At 41.3% G+C, this 27,107-nt stretch overlaps 1 protein-coding gene across 1 annotated transcript in view; it reads left to right on the top strand.

Moving 5' to 3' along the window:
• Fnip2 (folliculin interacting protein 2) overlaps positions 1 to 27,107 on the top strand; it is a 79,525-nt gene that overhangs the window by 41,475 nt on the left and 10,943 nt on the right. Inside the window, 8 exon segments of the mRNA XM_015484526.2 lie at positions 3,624 to 3,825; positions 4,149 to 4,237; positions 6,662 to 6,808; positions 6,927 to 7,096; positions 12,379 to 12,850; positions 12,852 to 12,997; positions 13,000 to 13,702; positions 14,755 to 14,911. Coding sequence (XP_015340012.1) covers positions 3,624 to 3,825; positions 4,149 to 4,237; positions 6,662 to 6,808; positions 6,927 to 7,096; positions 12,379 to 12,850; positions 12,852 to 12,997; positions 13,000 to 13,702; positions 14,755 to 14,911 — 2,086 coding nt within the window.

Here is a 27,107-nt window from a genome sequence, read left to right on the forward strand (position 1 = left end):
CAGCCAGCACCTCATGCATGCTAGGCAAGCACTCTACCTCCGAGCCACAACCCCAGCCCCTGAAAACTTCTTTTCTAAGAGAATTAAAGGCAGTCAAGAATGATATTTGAATCCATAACAGGTGGCACCTCACTGACCTCAGGGCCCCCTGCTGTACCTGGTGATATGCTTTTGCAGCTTGGGCATTTGATAGGTGGTACCAGCAGTAGTACTAGTAAGGAAAGAAAAGCCACAAAGATTGTGCCACTCAGGCCATTGAAACTTCAAAGGAGCAAGATAAAGTAACCCAGAAAGCCTTTTGATTTGATTTGTTTGATTTATTAAATGGAATCAATCAGTCAGGCATGATGGTCCACACCTATTATCCCAGCTACTTGGGAGGCTAGAATGGGAGGATCACAAGTTGGAGGCCAGCCTGAGCTTAAGAAGACCCTGTCTCAAATGAAATGAAAGGGGCTGGTGACATAGTTCAGTGGTTGACTGCTTGCCTAGCATGTGCAAGGCCCTGAGTTCAGTCCCCAGTACCTAGGGGAAAAAAATGATTGAACAAACCATATGAAGTTGCTGATGGGATGTTCTGTGACAACAAAAATGTCAATTTCCTGTGGTCCAATGTAATTCATAAGGTTCATTGTAAGTCAAAGCTGACATAAGTAACAAGCCAAGTAGTCCTGATACAATGATAGGTTGTCGAGAAATATTAAAATAATTATAGTTTTTGCTTTATCTGTGATCTTAAAGTACTTATAATGTACATAAATGTGTATTCAGAGCATTAATTAAATTCTCTTTATAAGGAATAAGATTGTGTAGGGTGGTAGGTGTTGTTTTGATATTAGACTTTCCCCAAAGCTCTTATGTGAGACAACGCAAGAAATGTAGAGGTGAAATAATTGGGGTATGAGAACCTGAACCTAATCAGTGCATTAATTTGCTAATAGGGTTCAACTGGGTGGTAACTGTAGCCAGGTAGGGTATGGCTAGAGGAGGTGGGTCTCTGGGGCTGTGCCGTTGTGGTTTATATTTATATGTCCCTGGTGAGAGGAGCCTCTCTCTGCTTCTTGGTGTCCATGTCTTGAGCCTCTTTGCTATGCCACACCTCCACCATGATGGTCTGCCTTACCTCAGGCCCTGAGGAATGGCATTTGCCATCCATGAATCGATTGAGACCTTTGAAACCATGAGCACCAAATAAACTTTTCCTCCTCCAAAACTATTCTAGTCAGGTCTTTTGATCACCACAGTGAAAAAACTTAACTAAAACAGTGGTCTTTCTGCAACCTGGAGCCCATTAGCTGATCTGGTTGCTTCTAGCTTCTTCCCCTCAGTGCTCCAACTGTTGTAATGCCTCAGATGGCATGAGCACCAGCCAACAGATGAGGAATGGGGTCAGAGTTTGGTCATTTCCAGTGCCCAGTAACTAAACCTATACTAGAGACAGAAACTCTGGGTTCTAACTCTAGCATTGTCACTAAGAAGCTTTTTGTTCCCCAGGCAATTGAGTAAGCACCCTGCCTCAGTTTGTTCATTTACAAATCAGCCTATGCACCTTACATGGTTGATGACCTGTGGGAAAATGTACATGGAAGTATTGGGCATGTATACTCAAATTTTTAAAAACATTCTTTTATTATGGAATAATTTTTAAAAATGGAATTATGATACTATGAGATCTGACTTATTCCAGTTTTCATAATGGATCCAAGACTATACTCAGTTGCTTTAGAATTTACTAGAGGATATATGTAGTGAAGCAAGGAGGATTGCTACTGTTACAACTATGGAAGTTTTACAGAAATTCAGCAGGTGGCGCTCTCTGCTACGTTAAACCGAGGAGAGAATTTATTGGGTAGAACTGAAGATAATGGATGAAGAATAAAGGTGCAGAGTTCAGTGTTTGTAACTATTAGATTATTAAAGATCATGTTGGCCTAATGAGGAGTGGACTGGTATGAGAGTTTACTTTTGAAAAAGAAGAGACGTAAGTACAAGCATGTTTAACAGTACAAGCACAGAAGAATTTTTTTTAGAGACAACAGAAATAAACTAGTGTAGGAAAACAAGGTTTTAACAGAGGTATTTTAGAAAAGAATGGGGCATTGTGTGAAATCACACATTCTAAAAGATTCTCAAAGAATTTTTTCTGATGAGGACGATCTAGGGATTTCTTGAAGTGTATAGTTGATGGTTTATTATAAAATGTGACATTAATAGGCTGAGGTTGTGGCTTAGTGGTGGAGCACTTGCCTCATTCAGGTGAGGCACTAGGTTCGATCCTCAGCACCACATAAAAGTAAATAAATAAAATAGATGTATTGTGTCTATCTACAACTAAAAAAAAAAAATTAAAAAGTAACACTTACAACCTAGAGATGGAGTGCTGCCAGTGGTGAGTCTGAAGTGAGGGCATTTTACATACTGATCAGCCATACCTGCATCTCTGAGAGCTTGGGTGAAGTTAAGGGACACAGTAGCACATCTCTGAGATTAGAACAAAATGAAAATTAGAACAAAATTTAAAATTAGCTTTTCTAACCATAAAAACTTTTTATCTGTTTATGTTTTATAAAATCTGGATGTATTTGAACTTTATAGATCGTGAGTACCGCACCAAATATAGGACCAAGGACCGGAAGCTAACTGCCTTGAATTCTGCCCAGCATCAGGAATTGTTGTGTTATAAGGCAGCAGTACCCTCCTGTATTTGTCAGAGATAGAAGCTAAATGGTAGTGAGAAAGAGAAAAGAAGTTGCATACCTACCATGTGCCAGGCAGGGTGCTTTCCTTTACAATGTTATATCCTTTGCTTTAGTGTCTTTGTAGAACAAAGCAAATTAATTTTTTTATCCTCACTCTTGCTATTAGCAGCTTTGTGGCAGCTATTCTGGCTTTTCACAATAGTTAAATAAGAGATTTTGTTAGGCCATAGTAGTGAGGATTATCCTATAAGACAAATTGTGTATACATTCAGAATTTATTCACGTCGTGGTTATTTTATCATAGAAGCAGAGTCTCAAAAGAATCATAAGTTTTTGAGAATTTCACTAAAACAGAAGAGGTGATTCTTTCTGCTTGGGGAATTTCTCAGAGAGCTCAGTCAATCACATGGCTTAATCTGAGCACTGAGAGGAGTTTCATCTAGTGGTCTTAGTATCTTTGGGAAAGTTAGCCTGGAAAGCCAGTAAATATTCAAATGCAATGCCTGTGTTAGAATACTGTGTACAATTTTTCCTTTTTTGACATTCTTATCTGTTGATGTCAATCAAAACAAAGGGCTTATGAATTTTGAGTGAACAGGTATTTCATACCACTCCTAAATACCACCAGTCTACAAAATGATACAGGGGGAAGGGTGAGAGTCTAACAATGGTACATTCAAATTAACTTTTGGTTTTCATTTGAGTTTCTTTTCATGTTAAAATAATAATGTGTGGCAAGCCAGTGTTCTCATTTTTCACACAGGGAATCATAAAAGAGAATGAACGGGAAGTAGATAAACTCTTTACCAAGACTCTGAGGGTTCTTGATAAGCTTTCTGAGTGTTGTCCTTGGCATGACAGTTGACCATCAGTGGGACTCATTGATGCATGGCAACTTTTCAAACTTTTTCTTCCTCCATTCAGGTCCACTGATGAGACATTTAGCTTGGCTGAAGAAACCTGTAGTTCTAATCCAGCCATAGTTAGGAGGAAGAAAATTGCCATAAGCATCATCTTTTCCCTGTGTGAGAAAGAAGAAGCGCAACGGAATTTCCAGGACTTCTTTTTTTCTCATTTCCCCCTCTTTGAATCTCACATGAACAGGCTAAAGAGTGCAATTGAAAAGGTAACAACTTCATAATCTAATGTCAATTGGAGAAGTGATTATGGGGTTTTAAGGATGGCAGAATCTCTGTTTATGTACCAGATCACCTTCCTAAGGAAGTTAAGTCAGCCCTAGCAGTGATGGATCCTTAGGAACATTGATGTTAGCTACCAGATACTGGTTGCTTTAGGAAAGGAAATTACTGCTTTCTAATGACTGAAGGCATTATTATCTTGGGTGTGCTTAATTTATTATAATTCACTTTTTTAATTAATGAAGCCCAATAGATAAGTTGTAAGGTAGTTTCTTCTTTGAGTGATTGGGCTTGCTTTCTCTCTACCAAGGCCATGATCTCCTGTAGGAAGATTGCAGAGTCAAGCCTCCGTGTCCAGTTTTACATCAGCCGTCTGATGGAAGCTCTGGGAGAATTCAGGTAAAGTCAAGTTTTGGCAAATCCAACAAGAAATTGATGAAGAGCAGCAGTGGCAGCAGCCATGGATTTTAGGGTTATAGGGAGAATTGAAGAGCTAGTCACTTCAGTGGCTCCGCCCTTCAAGATGGAAACAGACCAAATGGAGCAAGAAATTTAAATAATCCAACACTAAAGAATCTTTACCCCTACCTGACAGTTCTTATATGATTGTTCTGAACAGAGTAAGTGGAGAAAACTGACATTTGGTGTGTCTTATAAGTCTGTTCATTGTCTCATGTCATACAACAACAATTCTAGGAGTAAGCACTACTACCCCCATTTTACATATGTGGAAAACTGAGTTCAAAGGTGCTCATCCAGAGCACATAATGGAGAGCATGCATATCAGCAACACCTATGTTCCAGTTTGCCAGCACAGTTGTAGTTTGTATCCACTGTCTTCCTGTACATGTCCTGGTCTGGACATTACTTATCTCATCACCCTCATATGTCTTCATAGGCAGTTTCTAATTAATGACCTTTGTACTCTGGAATCCACTTTTCTAGAGTCCTTGCTCCTGGTGTCTGTGTAGAAAGGTAATCTTTTCTGGGTAGCAGGTGGAATTCTCTCCCACCATGACGAATTGAAATTGTTGCACCATCTCTTGGAGCTAGTCATGGTGGTGAATGGAATCCCACTCCAAAGTAGCCATGTAATGAGTCAAACTGTTACTCCCCAGCTGAGGGATAAAATATATTTTATAATTTCTAGAATGTTAGGACATTTTTGTGGTGCTTAAGGTATCTGCTGGTCAACTGTATAATACTGCTTACAATGAAATCACCATGATTTTTTAATGTAAAGTACTCAAGTAGCACCGTAGGCATTATCTGATGATTGTTAAGACTTAAGTCACACGTTTGAAGAGTATTGTGAAGTTGTGCTTTTTGATGGCAACCTGATGATTAGTAAACCTCCCATAGTTTGTTTGGGCAATACTAGAGTTACCTGTTGCTCTGCTGTAGTCAGACTCAAAGCTGGATTTTGCCTGAGTCTGGGTACTACTTTAATGAGAGTATTAATTTTTCAAGAAACTGAAAGAAAAGAACTAAAAAGCTTCACTGTGTACATAGATAGGTCTTATTTTTCAACAGTCACAACTGCCCAAAATGGTGACAGAATTAAGTTTCAGCATTTAGAGTCCTTGGTTTTACTAAATGAATTCTGGTGCTGTGTACTGGTAGCTTGTCATTGCTACCTAACTCAGCAAATACTGTGTTTTTGTATTACCAAGGTGGAATTCTCTTAGGTCCCAGTTCTTTCATATACAGTCAGAAAATCAAATCAATATGTCTCTTCTATCTTGATTTGGGAAGGGTGGATGTGTTATCAAATCAGAGATATATTAGCCTTTTACCCCGTGGAGAGCCTAAGTTTTTCTACTCATTGAAAAAACACTTGTAACTCATGTAGCTTAAAGCAGAGCCCTCCATGCCCGGCAATGAGACCTGAATTCACATCCTAACCTTGCCATTAAATATCTGTATGTCTTGGCAAAGAACCTAATCTTCTCTAGGCCTCTGTATAAAGTTAGTATGTAATATAGTAAAGAAGAGCAACTTCTATAGGTTTTTTCCTGTAAAATAAATAGAGTGCTTTAACTAACAAAATCAAAACATTATTCAGAAATTGGGAGAGTTGAATTAACTGATCACATTTTTAATATAGTATATACTTTCTCCCTATGTCTCCTTTACTATAAAAATGGTTGTATGATACCCCACAAATATGTGTTTTTATGTTTTATGTATAGGTTAAAATATATTAAAATTCAAGTAGTTGTAGTTTCTGACACAGGATATGGTGAAAATATAAATTGTTTTTACAATGAATATTTTATGTTGGAGAGTTGGCATACTTTTTCTGTAAGGGGTATGTGTCACATCTATTCAATTTTACCATCATCCTATAAAAGTAGCATTAGATAGTATGTCAGTGAATGAGTATGTGTGTGTGTCCCAGCAAAGCTTTATTTACATAAAATATAGGAGTCTGATTTGTCCTGTAGTTCATACTTTGCTAATCTGTTATATATACTTCTTGAATCTCTTAAGGACTGCAGAGATCCAAATTTTTCTCCTTTATTCTTCCTTTTTCTTTTTTGGTACCAAGAATTCAACCCAGGGTCCCTTAACTACTGAGCCACATCCCCAGCCCTTTTTATTTTTTATTTAGAGACAGAGTCTCCCTATAGCCTCACTAAGTTGCTGAGGCAGACTTCAAACCTGTGATCCTCCTGCCTCAGCCTCCCAAGCCTCTGGGGTTACAGGCATGTGCCACCATGCCCCATTCTCCTTTGTTCTTTTGTACCAAGATTATCTTAAAATATTTGTGACTGTTTTATGCATCCCTTCTCTCTCTCTCTTTCTCTCTCTCTCGTATAGAGGGACTATCTGGAATTTATATTCTGTTCCAAGGATAGCTGAACCAGTATGGCTTACTATGATGTCAAACACTTTGGAAAAAACCCAGCTCTGCCAGCGCTTTCTCAAGGAGTTTACACTTCTGATAGAACAAATCAACAAAAATCAGTAAGCTTCAACTATCTGGAGGCTTGTATGTGAATTCTATAGCCAGTGCATGTGCTGCATAAGACATGCCTCATCCAGTATTGACTAATCTGGTTGTATTTTCTTCCATTTCTCCAAGGTTTTTTGCTGCCTTACTGACTGCAGTGTTAACCTACCACCTGGCCTGGGTACCAACTGTCATGCCTGTTGATCACCCTCCCATTAAGGCCTTCTCAGAGAAACGTACCTCTCAATCAGTGAACATGCTGGCCAAAACACATCCGTACAATCCTCTCTGGGCACAGCTGGGTTAGTACCTCATTTGACTGTTCAGATAACATAGGGGCAAAATTGGAAAAATGCTAGAATTTATAGCTTATACGGACTGTCCAACCCAGTAATTCAAAAATTGTCGCTGAGCAGGGAAAGAATAGAATAGTGACCCACAGAATCTAATTGTCAGACTACTACTTTTCCCCTTCTGGTAGCTTTGTTCTTTTAAAGGAATATGGGCAGCCATTCTCCATTTCACAGTGCCTGTTCACTCTAGCACACGATTTCTTAACCTCAGCACTGTTGACACTTTAGGCCAGATAATTCTTTATTAGTGGAGTTGTGTGGGGGTAGGAAGAGAGCATCTTAGGCATTGTGGGATGTTTAACAGCACCCCTGAACTCTGTTTTATAGATACCAGTAGAACCCAAAGTTGTAACAATTAAAAAAATGTCTTAAGACACTGTCAGATGTTCCTAGGAGAGGGGCAGCTAAACAAACCTTGTTTGACAACCACTGCGCTAGAGGGTGGCTCAGGTGGGAAAAGAATAAGACAAAGAGGAAAGTAGAGGCATGCTATAATCTTGTCAGTTATAGCATAAGTAGAAATTAGAGGTGGTATTGACTTTCTCAAACTTGTCCTGAGGCATGGCATAGGATTCTATACCATGGTTGGTGGGTGGTTGTAGAGTTTGGGGTTTGTGAGAATAGGGTTTGCATATTTGGGCTCCTGTGGAGAAGAGGCATCCTCTAGAGCCTCACACGCTCTATACCAGACCTGTGGCGCGCATGGGAGGGGGAATGGAATACCTCTGGGAGCTGGCTGTCTCACAGACAAAGCAGATCCATATTCACATGACTAAAGAGCATCCTGCTTATGGCTTTAATAAGGGTATACAAAGGGATGCAGGAGACAGTACAGTGGGAGGTGAGGAACTTGGGGGCCAGCAGCCTACTGCTGGGTCTCAGCCTCCACTGGCAAGTCACTTAGTTTCTCTGTGCCTGTTGTTTCTTCTTCTTCTCTTCTTCCTTTCCTCCCCTTCCCCTACCTCTTCCTCTCCTCCTCCTCCTCTTCTTCCTCTTTTTTCTCTTCCCCTTCTTCCCCTCCTCTCCTCATTTGCCAGGCAAGCACTTCACCACCAAGCCACACCCGAGCCTCACGCTTACTTTTGCATCTGTCAGATTATCAAGTGGGGTGGTGATGGGACTTACTTCCCGGTTGCTGTGGGGATTAGAATGGCTGTATAAAGCACCGTTGTTATGTTGCTACTGCAAATTTATATTGCGGGGTACCTTGAGAGAAAGAGTATGAGGGGGATTTTCAGGGAAGGCTGTACTTCAGGAAATGTTAAAATGGAATTTTCCGGAAAGAAGAAGGGGAAGGAAAAAAAAAAAAAAACTAGGGAAGAGCACTCCAGTCTTAGAAAACAGCATGTTTAAATAACAATATCAAAAGCTGAAGCAATGAGCCAAGCACTCTTTTAAGTACTTTTTACACATTAATTCATGTGTACACTCCTACCCTATTACTATTGTTCTTTTAAAAAAAAAAAGTATTTTTCAGTTGTAGTTGGACACAATACATACATACATACATACATTTATTTATTTATTTATTTATTGCTTGCTTGCTTGCTTGCTAAGGATTGAACCCAGTGTCTCACATTTGCTAGGCAAGCATTCTACCACTGAGCTACAACCCCACCCCTATTGTCCTTATTTTAGAGCAATAAAAATATCTTCTTGTCCTTGTGCCCTTGGTCATGAGATGTGTAAGAAGGAATATGTAAGTCTCATGATGGGGAGAGGAGTGTTAATAGATGTATTCTAAACAGATTAAAGAATCTGTGTATATTTAAGCCATTTTAATACAGTACTTTAATACTTGATGCAAATAACCCAAATTAAGCCCAGGAAGACCTCAGAATGTGCCTGGCTCAGCCTGGCTCATACAGTTCTTCCTTGGGAGGGTAGAAGGGTGTACTTGTTATGGAACAGTAGCCTTTTAAAAATGTAGTATTAAATGGTGAAAGAAAGGGGGCTGAATATTAAGGAAATATAGTATCTCAAGCTTCCGGGTCACCAATTTTAAAACAATGCTAATTAAGCAGTTTGCATTTAATTAGATAAATGTATTTATAATTAGGCATGCTTCTCATTTGCAGCTGAACTAATTGGGAGCCATTAATTCCCTGTTTTCAGCATAACAAGGCAAGATCCCTTCCTGTGGGTTCACATTTGTCATTTTTCATTGCAGATCATGTGTTATTAAAGGTCTTCAATTCTTCCTTCCCCTAAACAATCCATAGGGGTCTGGCTATTGATTAGAGTAGTGTGAGGAGGAGACAAGGCCCTGGTGCAAGAGAGGACGTGCTAGCTTTGGAGAGCCAAGTGTGAATGGTGGTTTAAGTAGAAAAGATTCTGTCTGGAATCATTTCAAAGACTTGACTCAGAGCTCGCCAGGACAGTTAGTACCAAGGTGCTCACCATTCTGTATGGCTTCTCAGTGCTTCCCGGCCAGGGAGGGTTGAAGACAGAAGGTGCAGCCCCTTGTTTTCACTCTCAGGAGCTTAGTGATCTGTGTCTCTACCTCACACGGCCCCTCTTGAAAGGGCTTGTCCACAGTGAGGATCACTACCCACTAGTGGGCTGCAGAAGCAATTTAGTGGGTTGAAAGGCATCTTAGAGGTATAATTTTTGTATAATGTGAGTTGCAGAGGGCATATGAGGCTGCTCTGTAAAATGTGCTTCTTTGTTGGCATGAGGACACAAAGTTTGAAAGCCACTCTATGGTGACACGGATGAAAGAGTCTCCTGTCTGCCTCCTTTGGACTTAATCAATGTCAAGGGTTTGTGGAAACAGAATGCAGCTTTTCTTCTTAAAAGATGTTTCATTTATTTGGCGGGGTGGGGGGAATGTTTGAATTGCTTTTTCATTTTTCTACCTAAAGTTACATTTTTCAGAAAGCAGTAAAATTAGACTTTAAATTAGCTAAAAGAAAAAAGAAAATCACCACCTGGTCAGAAGTTGAGTAACCACATTTAAATAAGCCAGGTTCACAAGAGAAATTAAAAGATATCTTGAGTTAGTGATACAGAGATGCTGCAGGGGTGGGAGCCCTTTGCAGGGGCTCCAAGCAGACAGGTGAGCACAGTGGTGTCCCATCAGCACACCTGGCTCCAGTCTCCTCCCTCACATGCTCACGTATCCACCAGCCTTTGTTTGTTCCTCTGTCTTTACCGGGCTCCTGTGTTCTTGTGGCTCCCTGCCCTGATATTTTCTGCCCTCTGCTTCTAGTTTCTATTCATGTCATTGTTTCCCTCTAGACCTGTTTTCTTTTCCTCTCCCTGTCTCCTGGGTGCTTTCTTTTCCCCGTGTTTTGACCCCTGGCTTTTGGCTGTACTCTAAAGCCCTGTGGTTCGTTTCTCACCAACTTACTGCACCTCTCTCCTTTCCCCTCTTTGCCTTCCTTCCCTTCTCACCTTTCTCTTCTGTAGTTTTCTCTCTTCCTCCACTCGCTGTCACTGCCTTCTCTCTGCCTCTTAATTCTTTCTTTTTTCTTCTGCTTTGCTTCTGATTTCTGTCTTTTTCCTTAAATTTTCATTAAGGTAAAAACAAGTAACATACAGTTTATCATCTTAACTGTCTGAGTAGACAGTTTGATAGTGTTAAGTATATTCACCTTATTGTGTAACTTCTTCATTTTAAAAAATCATCCTCATGAAAACAAAGCAGTCTTCTCTAAAATTAGTAGCTTCATTAGTTCAGGACTCAAAAATTGCCTTCTAGTCAGGAGCCAATAAATCTTTGATTTTTATGGGTCTATTATTTTAATGATGCATTATTTTATGAAATTTCTCCCTAAAGTAATAACATTCATTGCTCTCATTACTTTATATACTTTATTATAAATTTTAATAACTTCCTTTTTTAAATTTTTTACTACTTATTCCTTGGTCATTAAAACTCACAATACTAAAAGTTAAATGGATTGTTAAAAAATAATACTGTCATTCTGAGCAGCCTTTCTCGTGTGGTTTGTTATACCAGATTTTGAAAGTATTAATTAATTACTCCTTAATTACATTGAGGATGATTTAACAGAAATGTCCCATAAATTTCTGAAGTGACTATACTATGGGCACATACAGTCAGAGGAGAGTAACAGAATGAGCTCTTGGTCTGTGAGATTTTCTCAAACAAAAGCCTGAGCATCACACTACAGTCCCTGAATCACTCTTTTCATTTTTAGGATGATTCCTCAGTGAGTAGCAAAAGCTCTATTAGCTTACAATCTAGTCTTTTTATAGAGAGGATGTTTTTTTATTATTCCTGTCATGTTCTTTAAGTCTTCTGAGGAGCCATACACTAGGGAATACTCTCTAAAAGATGTACTTCCTTGTGGTTCCCCAGGGAGAAGCACTTTTGATGGCTTCTCATAACTTTTTTTCTTTTTCTTCCTTTTTTGGTACTGGGGAATGAACTCGGGGGCACTCGACCACTAAGCCACATCCCCAGCCCTATTTTGTATTTTATTAGAGACAGGGTCTCATTGAGTTGCTTAGTGCCTCACTTTTGCTGAGGCTGACTTTGAACTCACGATCCTCCTGTCTCCACCACCTGAGCTGCTGGGATTACAGGTGTGTGCCACTGCGCCTGGCCTCATAACTTTTTCTTCAGCCTTAATCTGTTAACTTTAAGTAGTTTTTTCTAATATATGTTTTTATAAATACCCTCCTGCCTCTCTTTGGCACATATATACCTCAGATATATACTCATCTGAAGGTATTTATAAGGGCATATACTAGAAAATAAAAACTTCCCAGATTTTTATTTGTAAATGTTTACCATATAGCAACTTTTTTTTTTAACTTAGTATCTTTTCTGGTTTTGATTTCTTCCAGTGTTCTGGTTATTTTTTAATGGTTTCTGACTCCAGGTTGGTTATGGCAGATATAATGAACAGTGCCAGTCCAGTCAGTCAGTCAGTGTTGTGTTTGGTCTGGTTGCATATTGAGAGCACTGGTCTTTCCCTCCTTGGGCCAGCTTGCTGGCCAGCAGGCCTCATGAGCATAGCACCACCACTGCCAGGCACCAAAGGTAGTGGCTGTGGCCTGGCCAGGCCTTTCCAGGCTGCCTCTTCATTCTGGAGGAAAACGAAAACATGGTCATTTCTAGAAATTAGATATCAGGTTTATCTGAGGAAGTAATTCTAGGTTGGCAATCTTAGTCATCTGTTCTGCTCTTGTCAAGACTGATATATTGATGCATGATAACCCAAGAGAACTTTGTCTTGATGTCCATCTTGACTCTCTAGGTGACCTTTATGGAGCTATAGGCTCTCCAGTAAGACTGACTCGCACCGTGGTGGTAGGGAAGCAGAAGGATTTGGTCCAGCGCATTCTTTATGCCCTGACCTACTTTCTCCGTTGCTCTGAGCTGCAAGAGAACCAGCTGACCTGGAGTGGGAATCACAGTGAAGGTGACCAAGTTATAAATGGGAGCAAGATTGTAACAGCCTTGGAGAAAGGAGAGGTGGAGGAGTCCGAGTATGTGGTAGTGACAGTGAGAAATGAGCCTGCTCTGGTACCCCCCATCCTACCAACAGCAATGACTGAGAGAAGGAGCCCTGGGCCCACAGGGTTAGCTGGGACTCCAGAGGGCACTGACATTAGAGACCTGGATCCCAGACCTGACAAAGAAGGAAAGAAGAGGCCAGACCAGGGATCTGAGGCTCATAGCATGGGGTTCCAAGAGCCAGAATTAGACAGTTCTTGGAAACCTCATTCCCCTTTGTGGGGATGAAGGAAGTGAAAAAGAGGCACCATATGATGTCCCTTCGAGGTTTCCCAGGTGTGCCATTCCAGGGGCAGAAAAGAAGATCAGCCGGCCAGCTGCCAACGAGGAGCTGAAAGAGGAGATAACTAAGAAGAAGCCTGGCCTTGCCCTTGTCCTGACAGACATTCCCGAGAGAACTCTCCAGTAGAAAAGGTCACTTTCCAAATTGGAAGCTCCCTATCTCCAGAGTCTGACTTTGAAAGCCGCACCAAAAAAATGGAGGAGCGGCTGAAGGCCTGTGGACAATACCCAGAAGTGGCCGGTATCTCAGCCGAGTCCAGTGTGGCTGCTGACATGGCTGAGAGCCAGCAGGTTTCTAGGTGCTCCTTCAAGCCTGGCTTTCAAAAGAATGTCTGCTGTCCTCAGAATCGATCTTCTGACGGAGAGGAAGGTGAATCTGACAGAGGTTTTGCTGAGGACAGAGGTATCAGACCTGACGTGGCAGCAGATGCTGGGCAGCTCAGCCAAGCTGTTCCCACTGACAGTGCGGCGGGAACTGGAAGGAGAACACTGGAGACAACTAGAGGTTTGTATTTGAAAGATGTGGAAGGACCTTCATTAGAACCTGCCCCCGACAGGTGTGTCCAGCAGGTCTCTGGCTTCTTGGTTGCTGCAGATGTCCCCTGTGGGGATGCCGATAGGAAGGCTGACTTCAGGATCGAAGGAGACATTCCCAGAAACGAAAGCTCCGATAGCGCTCTTGGAGACAGTGACGATGAAGCATGTGCTTCAGCCACATTGGATCTAAATCACAGTGGTGACAGGACTGAAGGGACCTTAGAAGTGGAGCTGCCTCTGCCAAGGTAATGCTGGCAGGCTGGGAAGCAGAGGGGACTGGGATCTAGTGTGTTCCTGGCCTGACAGTGTGATCATGGTGGCTACTGTGGGCTACTTTACACATGGTACTTTTCTTTTTCTCTCAAAATATAGAATTGTTACCAAATAAATCAATACAAAAGTTTTCCAACCTGGGCTGGGGCTGTAGCTCAATGGCAGAGTGCTTGCCTAGCATGTGTGAGGCACTGGGTTCTATCCTTAGCACCGCATAAAAAACTAAACAAATAAAGGCACGCTGTCCATCTACAACTGTAAAAAATAAAAATAAAAAGTTTTCCAACCTGCTCCTCCTCCAAGGAGGCTCACTAGCTCAGGGTGGTACATCTCTCTAAGGGAGTACCAGGGGTTGTCTCTGCAGCTCTTCTGACATTTGGGGAAAGGTAAGGGAGGTGGTGTGCGGAACAGGGAATCTAATTTTCTGTGGTCACATGGAAGGTAGATGGCTGGCAGCAGATGCCTTGACTCAGAGGTGGTGGATCACACTTGCTGTGGACCTCCTCTCCTGCTGCTCAGAGCAGCGTGAGGTGGTTGGGAAACAACACCTCTTCCTTAACACTCCGTCAGGTTGATTATTTGGTCTGTGATGACTGAAAGCAGTAATTAGAGATTTCTTCTGTTCTTCCACACTGCTGTGAGTACCACCCTGTGCAGATAGGTCAAATTCCTAAAGCCAGACTCTTGGCAAGAGCCCCCCTCCCTCCCAGACCTCCTCTTTCACTATTTTGACAGACGTCTGGTGGAACATATGAGGTCCAAGAGCAAAATCTTAACCGGTTGTGGAAATACTTTGTTTTTTTTTTCCAGGCTTCCATTTTTAAAGAAAATTCCCTTTTATTAGTTTCACTCTCCTTCGTTTCTTATGCCAATGATCAACTTACGGGAGGATTGGTAAAAAGTCAACCACCCTGAATCTGTTTTATTTACTTGTGTCATTGAGATTTTTGTTCTGATTGGAATGCAAAGAAGAAAGTACCCGAGTTTTTAACTCTGTGTTTTAATGTGCCAAATATTGTTTTAGGTCTCAAAGCATCAGCAACCCAAATGTAAGAAACTTTGGCCGCTCTCTCCTGGCGGGTTACTGCCCCTCATACATGCCTGATCTGGTGCTTCATGGGACCAGCAGTGATGAGAAGCTGAAGCAGTGCCTGGTGGCTGATCTTATCCACACAGTGCATGTAAGTGACCCCAGCTTGTGGAGCCACTGGCCACTAAAAAGGTGTTGGCCGAGGCTGTGGCCAGCAACAGGTGTTTAGAATAAAGAGCCTTCAATTAAGGGATTGTTTTTAGAGATGTGACCAGGGTTACGGGAACCCACAAGGGCTGGCGAAGCACCCAGAGACACGCTATAAGCACACCTGGGCCAGAAGAAGTAAAGGGAGGGATCGTGACAGCAGAGCTGTGGAGAGCTGAAGCCTGGGAGAGGGGCTGCTGGCTGCAGTCTCCCCTCCCATCCTCTCATCCTCCTATTGGCTGAGCCCAGCTGGAGGCTAGAGAGCAAAGGCATAGCTGATGCAGATACGGTGCTATGGTCCATAGAGGTCAGCCTCCTGGGGCCTAGAATAGGACAGAGAAGGGCAAAGGGGGTGGGGAGGCCAGGCAAAGAGAATAAATAGCACAGATGGTGACAATTATACACCCTCCCAGGGAAGACTGAGGAGATGTCACATATGGTTTGCTTTTTATTCGATCCTTACAAGTTCTTAAAAGTAATTTATTTTAACTGATTTGTCATTAAGTTCACTTTGATGGTTGCGTGAGGATGACTGTATAAAGATTAACAAGTCTTTCTGGAAAATTGCCTTGTGGCTTCCGTTAAGTGCTTTTCTGCTATCTGCAGCGTGACAGGAACTGAGCAGTTAAGAAAACTGTGTCAATCTGATGGGCCTGTTTTTAATTGAGCTGCTATTGGGCAGATGTGCAAAAATAGATGTTTTGCATTAGAAGCATATTGTATCTTGTGCAATAAGGGAAAGTCTTCATTACATTAAGAAAATTTAAAGTTGGCATGTTAGCTAGCCCCCTATCCAACAAGTTTTCTTTTTGCAAGGTGGAACTGAAGGCATGGCATATTATCTTTGGCCTTGGGCATATCCCCTGTAAAGGCTAAACACACATCAGACAGGCTAAATAGGCTGAGGATATTTGTATGAAGTGGGAAGAAAAGCTCAGTAGGGAAGCAGATGTCCTCCAGACTCCTAGGAGGTAAAGAGTTGAGGGCAGGGCGGGTGTAAGCTGGGGAAGGCCCTCCCAGTGTACATGTGCACCCAAACATTCCTAATTCCACCCTCCTTTGTGGTCAGAACCATCCCTTACCAGGATATTCCTGGGATGAAGCTATGAAATTGATTTTGTCTCCTTAAATAAGATCATCATTCCTTTTCCATAGTTAGCATACTCACTTATCATTTCAGAAGTCCGTACATCAATGACCCTAATATAAAAGCATGCCCTCAGCACATGGCATTATCTGAGTTGTCCTAAATGCTGTGTGATACCAGGCAATTTTATAGACTGCACTTGTGTGTTTAGTAGCTCTCTGGAACATTAAGGTGTCAGGGGAATAGAGGACCTCATTTCCTTTTCTGCCAGCATCTTATGTGTTTGTATCCATATTTGCAAAACCTGTATTTTCCTTCTGCTCTGCAGTTTGATTCCTGAGAACGTTGGTGTTGCTCATTGGACCTTTCTTCTACAAAGCCCTGTATTCTGCTTTTGACTCCTTTTTCTTTTTTTGGTTGGGCGGGAGTGGGTACTGGGAATTGAACCCAGGGGCACTCAACCATTGAGTGACGTCCCAGCCCTTTTTTATTTTTCATTGTGCGACAGGATCTCACTAAGTTGCTAAAGGCCTTCCTAAGTTGCTGAGGCTGGCTTTAAACTTGAGATATGCCTCTGAGCTGTTGGGATTACAGACATGTACCACAACGCCCAGCCTATGTTCTGCTTTTGACAGAGGCACCAGGAGATTGCATGTGAGCTATTGGGATCATCTTCTGTGACATCTTACCAAACTGGGGAATTTTGCCCAAATTCCCTAGACTAATTCATTAACCAAGAAGGAAATGTAATCTATTGGATTGATATCCCTCCTTAACTTACTGTAAAACCATTCATGAAATTTTAAAATATTTTCTATAGACTGGCAAATTACAATTTCTGAATATCAGATTTTCATTGGTGACCATCAGTCTTAGATTTGGAAAAAAAAAAACAAACATAACCATATTTGCCCTATCATTCTTCTTAAAGCTTTTCCTATTTCATCTTCTCTTTTTAGAAGTAGTGTTTTCACACTGTAGCATTTCTCATTTCTTTAAACTCTGCAGTCACCCTGAGAGAAATAGTTATTATGCACAGTTGCCTATATCATTGTCAGATTGTGGGTACATCCAAAGTGCAGCCATGCATGGGTGTTAATAGGAAATGGTGAAGGGCTCATAAAAGTATCTTCACAAGTTTAATACGTTCATAATATATTCAATTAGCATTAGTGGATTTCTAATTTCACTTGACACGTTGATCATAATGAGTTTTATGTTTTGAAGTAGTGTTCTCTTTAGACTGCCTCTCAGACTGGCAGTCTGGTCTGTGGCGGGCTTAGTTTTTGTATTTTGTTTTTGCTTTACTTTCAACTTGAATTTACAAATGTTTGTTGAAAATAAATTAGAAGTACTTTTTAAATAATAAACTTACTGCTCTGTAAGGCACAGTATACTAGTTATTTAGTTTCATGAGATGTTGCCAGAGAAAGAAGACTCAAGAACAAGTCGAGCTGAAAGGAATAAGCTCACTGAGGACGAGAAGATTAGAATAAAGAGCCTTATTATTGCTTGTTTTCAAAACCTGTCTTTTGGACATAAATAATTTTCAGTGTTCATGCCAATACCAGGCTTTGGTATTCATAATTCTTTTTAGAGAAGGATTTTTAATAACTGTTTAAAGGCAATTGACTTAGGTTATTGATCTGTTTTTGAGACCAGTGCATGACTTGGATGTAAAATCTGTCGTACATAAATGTGGATACATTTGGAGTTTCTTCTCCAGAGCTTAAGGAATTTCTTTCTAGAGTGTCCAATACTAGAACTTTCTTTTTGTTCTTTCCATTATCCAAGTCTCTTACAAAAGAAAGAAAGATTAACTTTACTTCATTATTTTCATTTTTCATTGCTTTTCACATGTTAAGATTTAGATGTTCTTCAAATATTTAAACACGTGTTCTTGTTTAGCCCGTGTACTGCCTCTTTTCTGTCATTTGAACTCTTTCTGTGCTCCTAATGTATAGGTTATACAGCTGCCTTAAATTAGTTCAAAGTAATATTGTTTCTTTTTTTTCCCCTGCCACATCTAAATATGCATTCTTTCCTGTTTTCCTTTGACTTGAAAAATCGGGGAGGCAGGGGGATAAGCCACTAGCACACTGTACCTATGACCCTCAAGTCAATCATTTTTTTTCTCTTTTTCCCCTCCTGCATCCTGTGGGCTTGTGAATTCTGCAGACTTGGGGAACATTGGGGTTTTTCTAAACCACTGGGCACTGAGGGTAGTGGAAGAGCACCAGCTTGGCATCAAGGGCTTGGTATTACCACTCATTCATTAACCTTAGGTAAATCATTTGCATTGCTAAGTCTCAGAATGTGTTTAGAGGATCAGATGGAATATAGTCCAGTGGTTAAGAGTGACTTTTGAAGACAGACCTTAGTTTGAATGGTAGCTTACCTCTTGATGGCTTTGCGGCCTTTTAAGCAAGTTTCTTTGGTTTTCTAATCTTTAAAATGGTCACGACTGATGTCACAGGTTTGGTTAGAGATTCTGCAAGATAATTCACATCAGATGTTTAGGATAGTGCCTGGTACGTGACTAAATGCCCAGTAAATGTTATCTATTAAGATAATACATGTGCAAGTGCTTTGTAAGTGATAAAGCAATACAACATGTTTCTAATATGAAGAGCAAAATGACAAGCATTATTTTAGTAAAAATGAAAGTACTGTCCGAGAGGGTTATATGCAGATGCACTCAAAGCTATCCTGACCAGTCAACATCCTTGTCCTTTCCAGAAAGCTCCTGTCAGAGGTGAGTAGATGGAACCACAGACTTTCACTCAGTGCTGAAGCATCTCCTTCCATTTACCTGTGATGTCATAGGGAACTCTGCTGGGCAGGGTCATTAAGACCAAAATTAACATCACATTATAACTTTTTAAAAATGATGCTCCAGAGCTTCAGGCATTTTACAGAATAATCTATAAAATGAAATAACAGTTGGATATAGTAGCTTCTTCCATTTAATTTTAAGAATAGCAACAGATTGACTCCAGAAATAACCATGCAGGAATTGGTAGCACAGATAAGGAGCTTTGCTAAAAGCATGGCTGTGATGTATGCTCATGAATACCTAATTAATCCATGCAGGATATCACCAGTAAGACTACAAAACAACAGCAAGTCCCATCAAACAGTTAATCACTGCTTTAAGCAACACAGTTAACATGTGCCTCCGGTCAGTAACAACCTTAGAATCAATAGGTTGCAGAGGAAACGGCTATGTAGGACAAGCCGGCTGTTTAGAATACCCTTGTTGCTTTCATATCCCTGGGTTGGATAATGAGTATGCCAATGCCTTGGGCCTGTACCACTGTCTTCTAGTCTATAGACCTGAATGCAGCGCTACCTGGGGCTAGGAGCTGCCTTTGGAGGGTTTATTAAAGTACATGTTTTAGCCTATAACTGGGTTTTCATGACCAGTTTTTTAGAATAATGTAGAGTAGAACTGAAATCATCACAGATAGGCAGGGTTATTGTTTAGTGAGAGCTGTGTGTGAGTATATGTGCATATATGTTCAGACGTACATACATATTGTACATTCACTTTGTACAAACATGTATACTGGGTCAGAAGTCTTATTTCTGCCAAGAGGGCTGTAGGTACCTTGAAGCAGAAAACAGACTTACTCACTTCCTTCATACCCACGCCCAGTACCTCATCTGTACCGTCACATTGAAAGTACTCACTAATATTAGTTGACTATTCCGTGTTTAGTGGAGTGTGTATTTGTTAGTACAGGTAAAACTTCATTAGGTAGCATGCCTCTTTCTTCTGAAGTAAAAAACAATGGCATATGGTCTTTCTTTTAAAAAATAAAAGGGCTGAGGCTGGGGCTCAGTGGCAGAATGAGGCACTGGGTTTGATCCTTGACACTGCATACAAAATAAAATAAAGGCATGCTGTCAATCTACAACTACAAAAATAAAAAATAAAAATGTGAGTAGATGGAACCCATGTGACTGGGCCCCACCAAGTTTAAAAAATAATAATAAATAAAATAAAGGGAAGAGTAACGTGTTTAGACATGATGCCTGTGGCTCTTTGTGTTTGTTTTCTTTACCTAAAGAAAAATAAATGCTTATTTTAGGTCTCTCAGACTACTTGTCTCTTATATTGTGTCAGAATTAGACACATGTCTAATTTTGATGTTTTCCTAATTTTTTTCACTACCCTCAAGATACTGGAACATCTGTGCCATTCTGTGCCAGCAGCTAGCAACACTCTTTTATTTTGAGGCTGCCACATCCTCACATAACTTTATTCTGGTGACCCTTTTTGACCTTGAGCACCTCTCCACAACCTCACCCTGACAGTTAAGCCCATTAAGAGCTGCACACTGATCTTCAAGGCTATAGGATGAATTTGGGAGCCAGTCATGGGCATAGGCACACAGAGGCCAGGCATTTGTACCCCTCCAAGATCATCTCACCTTACCTTGGGGCCTCCCCCTCATTCCCTTTGCCCCCAAATCTTCATGACATCTTAGTGCTCCCCAGAGTCTTCCACCTTGTATATCTACCAGGATCCCTTAGCAATGTTCCATAGTCCACAATGGTTGATTTTCCTCTTTGTCTTCTTTGCCTTCTTACAATTCTTCAGCCTTCAGTGACTGACATTGAGCTTAGTTCCAAGAGAAAAAATTCTGATGGAGGTGTGATAAGATCATGTAATTGTTAACCCTTCCTGGCATTTTCAAATGCTGCAAGTCTGTGTGGTGCACTGGAAGTCTGATGGTGGCATCCCGGGTAGTCCAGCTAACTCAGTTCACTAGTCACGGGTGTGGAGCCTAGAGATGGCTTTTGGGGAAAAGTAAGAGAGTCTCACCTCAGAGATTTAGTTCTTGAAAAATACTAAGCACCATTCATGTGCTAGGCACTGTGTTTACTAAAGGTCTGAGGCAAGAGGATTCTAGCCACATGTTGTACTAAATGGCTGTAGGTGACCTGTCTCAGCTGAGAGCCATAGCCAAGTAGGAATGACGCATGGCATTTTTGGTTGAAAGGTGATGCCAGCAAGCCATTGAGATGATAATGATTATGTTAAGATGTGCATTCAATTGGAGATTAGACCCCTGCTGTCCGCCTGGGCCTGCTACTTTGGAGCTCTCCCGGAGAGTTCCCATTGGTTGGGGAAGTGCGGTAGGAGGGATTCCGGAGGAGGGATTTCCTGTTGGTGTAGAGTGTCCTGGGAGAAGGCCGCGTGCGAGGCATTTTCGCGGGAGTTTTGGAAATAAAGTTTGTTCCTGCTTGAGTGGCTCGTGATTTTGTGCCCAGCCAGACTGCGGCATGTCTCCCCTTCAGAACAGTAGAGCAAGAGCTAAAATGTTAACATCCATATCCTGTGTTATGATATCTGTGCATATGAAAAACTGGAAATCCTTTTGTCTCAGACTAGTAGAAATCAAAACCTCTTGGATCTTATCCTGGACACAGGTCCTAGGAATTGGGTGCTGTGGTTATGAGATTCACCTTGGGTAAGCAGTCTGGTTACCCATGCACATAAGACTCAGAACCTAGAACTGAGCCCTTTACCCGGAGTGCTTTTTCCGTGAAAAGGGGACTAGAAAACACCAGACATAAGCAGCAAAACAGCAAAGAAACAGGTGGAAACATGGGTGGGAATATGGCCACCTATGAGAAATCAAGACCAAGGCCTGTGCGGTTTGTGGGACTGTGGTCCAGCTCTGTTCTACCTGAGTGACTCGAGAGCCTACCCAAGAAATAAACATGAACACCAGGAGCAGAGAGCCACTAGGACTCTGGCTAACGGAAGCACGCTGCTTCAGACACTTGACTCAAGCTCATGAGATACATACAAGAAAACACAACAAAGAACTCCAACAAGATGGACCCATGTTAAGAAAATACAAACCTCGGATGAGGAAACCCACAGCCATGGTGAGGGCGAGCAAGCAGACACAGGTGGAGAGACAGTGCTCTCCAACTGTAGTAACCATTCTGTAGCTGTGCTTAAAGTGTTTACTCTGATGGAAGGAAGCAACTGGAACATTGAAAAGGGCACGGGGGCGGGGGGGGGGATAATGTGACAAATGATTATTTAGAGTGGTATAAGAACTAAAAACAACTTCTGGTATTGAAAAACAGTCATTGAAATCGAAACTCTGGGGGTTGGTTAAAGGACAGAGCAGGTAAAATACAATTAAAGTATTTGTGAAATGGAGGCTGAACATCAGGCCACCTTTTTGAAAGCAGCTCTGAGACAAAAAGACATGAAAAATGTGAAAAAGCAAGTAAGAGACATGGAATCTGGAATGAAAAGATTTGATAGCATATTCAGAAGAGAATAGGGAAAACAGTATTCAAAGAATGACGGGGATTCTTCAGATTAAAGAAGCACACTGCCTCCCAAAGAGGGTAAATAAAAACAAATCCACACTTTTGAGACTGCATGTCAAAGATAAAGAGATAAGCAGACAGAGGTGAGAAGACGCAGCCCCACTTCCCCTACCCCCATCCTCAAGGAGTTTGAAATCTCACAAGAAATACAAATAAATAAGCAGGAGGTGCAAAGCACTATGGACTGGTGTGTAGCCATGGGAAGCACAGGGTACTGAAGAGTGTGCAGGGTGGTAGAGACTCCCCAGGCTGGGCGTGGGTGGCTGTGAGTGCAGGGGACAATATGGCCATCAAGGAACCAAAGATCCCTCTGGTGGGGAGCAGGGGTTGATGGGTATCTTCTCAGCCTACTCACTTGCTGGCTTGGTCACCAACAGGAGGTTATGCCTGGCCCTGTCTTAGTAAACCATATCAGGAATGTCTGAATATTCAATATTTTGTGAAAGAAAACTTCCTAGGGCTGGGGTTGTGGCTCAGCAGTAGAGCACTCACCTTGCACATGTAAGACCCTGGGTTCGATCCTCAGCACCACATAAAAATATATAAGTGAAATAAAGGTACTGTGTCCAACTACATCTAAAAAATAAATATTAAAAAAAGAAAACTTCTTAGATTACTTCATATTACTGGAGGGTAATGTTTAAGAATGGTGATAATGGTTGTTTCCCTCTGGATAGATATAAGACTGGAGGTGTTTTTTGTTTATATATGTAAGAACTCAGTGATCTACATACATCCTCAGTCCTTTTATGCCGCCCTTGGCCATCAAGAAGTTAGGTGGGTGGACTGAAGACTTTTCTTGCACAGTTAAATTTTTAATGCCAAGATCATGAGGGATATGGTTATATCAGTAGGTTTCTACCCTAAGGAGGCAGAAGAAAACAGGGGATCTGAGGACATTCATCTAAGAGTGAGTGCTGGGAAGGGACCTTCACTGTGTGCACCATCCCATTTTCTCTGCATGAGTAACCAAAGGCCTCTCTCAGCTATTACACAAGACTATTATTAATAGATCATGGTGCTAGAGTCTAATGATGAGAATCATTGCAGAAAGGTGTTTGGTCACATAGCATCTCTTAATTCTAGTACTGTATAGTAAAGTCATAAAATTCACCAGAGCTATATAAAATGGATTTAAAAATCCACATAAGGAATCTTGTGTTTTATTATACAAAATATCTCAAAGAAAAATCAAAGATATAGGAAATCATTTCAAGTTACAGATATCATAAGGCACCTGTTCCCTTTGTGTTGTAAAGAAGCTTCCCAGAGGCTCATCCCTGATGGTTAAATCTGTATTGTTGGCTAGGCATGGTGGCACACACCTGTAATCCCAGTTTCTTAGGAGGCTGAGGCAAGAGGGTTTCAAATTCGAGGCCAATCTCTGCAACTTGGCAAGACCCTGTTTTATTTTCAAAACAGCAAGTAAAAAGGGGGATGTAGCTCAGTGGTAAAGCACCCTGGTTTTCCCAGTATGGGGGCCAGTGGGTGGATTTTGTACTATTATGATCTGTGCAGACTTTTGAACTGGTTGAATAGAGATCTCTGCTCTCCTGCTATCCCTAATACACATGTGGGCTGAGATATCTTTGAGGATTATAGAGTCAGTTTACAGTATATTTTAGGCAACACAAGCAGCATTAAGATGGGAGAGTAAAATTTCTTAGCAAGGTGCTTAATAAAATTATTACACAAGACTAATATTAATAGCAGTAGCCGTGTTTTCTCCTGTTGATAATAAGTTGAGAACATCTTTCATACTTCTTGAAGTAATCCAAGGAATTTCCACTCTGGTGAGGTCCTGGGATTTTTGTAGCAAAGGGTTTTGCAAACTCCTTGAATTAAAAGTTGGAAATACTTTGTGAGTCCCTTGATTTTCATGTGTTTGTGTGTGTGTGTGTGAGTGTGTGTGTGTGTGTATATACATATATATACATATATGGGGAGTTGTTTAGGGAGGGGTATCAGGGATTGAACTCAGGAGCACTCGACCCCTGAGCTACATCCCCAACCCTATTTTGTATTTTTATTTAGAGACAGGGTCTCACTGAGTTGCTTAGTACCTCACTTTTTTGCTGAGGCTGGCTTCAAACTCACAGTCCTCCTGCCTCAGCCTCCTAAGCTGCTGGGGCCACTGCACTTGGCCCTCAATTATATTTCTGACACACTGAGAAGCCTAATCACCTAATTTTGGGGCCTCAGTATTCCCATTCATAAAGCCAGGACGACTCTCCACCGCATAGGAGAAAATGGCATTGTGAAGTGATAAGTACTTGGAGGAAGCATATATGTAAGAATGGCATTTTCTTACCCTCCGTCAAATTAAAAGATTATCTATCACATGAAATGCTAGTCATTTAAATGTGGTACATAGGAAAGAAATTAATAATTGTACAGAAGATTTAATAGGAACTGGGTTAAATCCAGAAATTGCTCAGCACAGCTAGGATGTATTAATGTTTTGCACATGCACAGCACTTTGTTACACTCATTTCAGGAAATACTACAGAAAAAAGATAAATGTGATTTCTCTCTTTGGGCAACTTATAAAGTCACTGAGTAGACAGAGATGTGAAATTGAGAAAAAGTTAAGACTGTGTGTGATCAAATGCCAAAGTGAATGATGTAGAAAGTTCAGGCTCTTGGAGGTCAAAGGAAGAGTGAGGGAAGGCTTCATGGGCAAGGATGGGCCTGAAACCAAGGCCTTGGAGGAATGTCACACTGAGAAAGTATCAGGGAAGATATTCTGGCCACAACCTGAGGAGCGAGAAGGAGGTGGTGGTCCTGATGACCTGGAGAAAGTGGGTCTTCTTAAGAGGTAAATATTGTGGGTAGCATAGGCCCAGACTATGAAGAGCTTTACGTGTGGAAAAAGAGCACCTTTAACTTAACAGTGTGGGTGATGTGTTGCTAGCATAGGTTTTTGGGTCAGTGAGGGAAATGATAATGTGGTATTTTAGGAGATTGAGGGTTTAAGTAAGGGTCATAAACTTGGGCAGTGTTGTCCAGTCTCACTGTTGACGAGCTTTGAGTATGAGGTTTTAGGGCACAAGGTCAGTAGAGGCAAGGGTGATGTAGAAAGAAAACAGATGTTCAAGTCCCTAGTGTGTTAGGCACTTTGCTACATCTTTCACAGCATTTTTTCCCACAGAAAACTTTTGTGAATTAAACCAGAAACTTGGGCTGGGGATGTGGCTCAAGCGGTAGCGCGCTCGCCTGGCGTGCATGCGGCCCGGGTTCGATCCTCAGCACCACATACAAACAAAGATGTTGTGTCCACCGAAAACTAAGAAATAAATATTAAAATTCTCTCTCAAAAAAAAATAAATAAATAAACCAGAAACTCTGAACTAAGTACTGTTTCATCTTGCAGATGTAGAAACTGTAAGTTGCTAAGGTTCCACAACTAGCAAGAGAGCAAAGTGGCATTCTAGCCTGCTCCTATCTGATTAGAGTCCTTGCCTTCATCATTGTCCCTTGTGGAATTATCAGAAGCTCTGCTCTTCTGATCTCCACACTGCGTAGGCTTTTCTTTTTCCTGGATTAAGTTAGGTCAAAGTCAGCATATGTGAAACAGGGCGTGTACTCCAATGTAACCAAGAATCTTGAAATCAGAATGTCCCAAGCATTTAACATTCCCAGGAAATGGATCCACAAATCCTGAAAAGCTTCAGATTAGCTAAGCTAATTGTGTTGTTTCAATAAGCTACGATAGCCAAGAAAAGTCTTATAAAAGATCTGGAAAACAAAGCATTTTGTTTATCTTTCTTGAGAACTCTTTACAGGAAAGTAGTTTGGGTTAAGTGAGATATTGACAAGGTAGAGCTGAATAAGTGATCATCTGTAACTTCTCATGGCTGCTACCTCCTTGCTCTGGTGGAGGCCGGCCATCCACCCTCGTTTCTCTCCACTCATTCCTGTTCTCCAGTGACCTTTTATCCTGAAGCCTGTTAGCAGTTTCTGAGTTGCCTGGTCACGTTTCTGTGGGTGGTGTGGAGACTGGCAGCAGTCTACAGGGTGGTGGGTGGAGCATGGTGATAGGGCAGCACTTGTGGAAGTCTCAGGTGATGGAGAAAGAAGAGATATGTTACTATGAGAGAATTTGACAAACCTGTGGGCAGGTAACATTTGAAAATTGATTCTCTAACTTGGAAGAGAAAAGCAAGTCAATGTATATGAGCATCAATACGGTTTGCCAAGTTCATCAATTAAACAAGTGTTTTGAGTGGAAATGACTTATTTCTTTTTTTTCAGTGATGGGGGTTGCACCCAGGGTCTCATGCATGCTAAGCACACACTCCGCCACTGAGCTATACCCCAAACCCAGAATGACATTTTAATGTCAATCTTTCCCTCATATGTTCATTTAAAACTCAATCATCAGAGGATCTGATTAATCTGAAACAATAATGGTTTGGAGGAGAATTTTTTTAAAGGGCAAACATATAGTGTGCGCTTTTTTTGTTTATTTACTTTTCTTGTGATATTTAGTCAAAGCCCTTTGGGAAGAGTTTTGACATTAAAAAGAGGAATTTTACTAAGTAACTTTCTTTAATGAAGCTAATATTTCTCTCCCTTTATCTTACTGTGTACAGGAAGGAAAGTGAGACTCATGTGGTTCACATTCAGCATCAGGGTGCTATCCAACCTCCCCTCCTGTTTTCTTCAGTCCCCAGACCCAGACTCCAAA

This window comes from Marmota marmota, unplaced genomic scaffold, assembly GCF_001458135.2.
Source record: "Marmota marmota marmota unplaced genomic scaffold, marMar, whole genome shotgun sequence".
Lineage (NCBI taxonomy): Eukaryota > Metazoa > Chordata > Mammalia > Rodentia > Sciuridae > Marmota > Marmota marmota.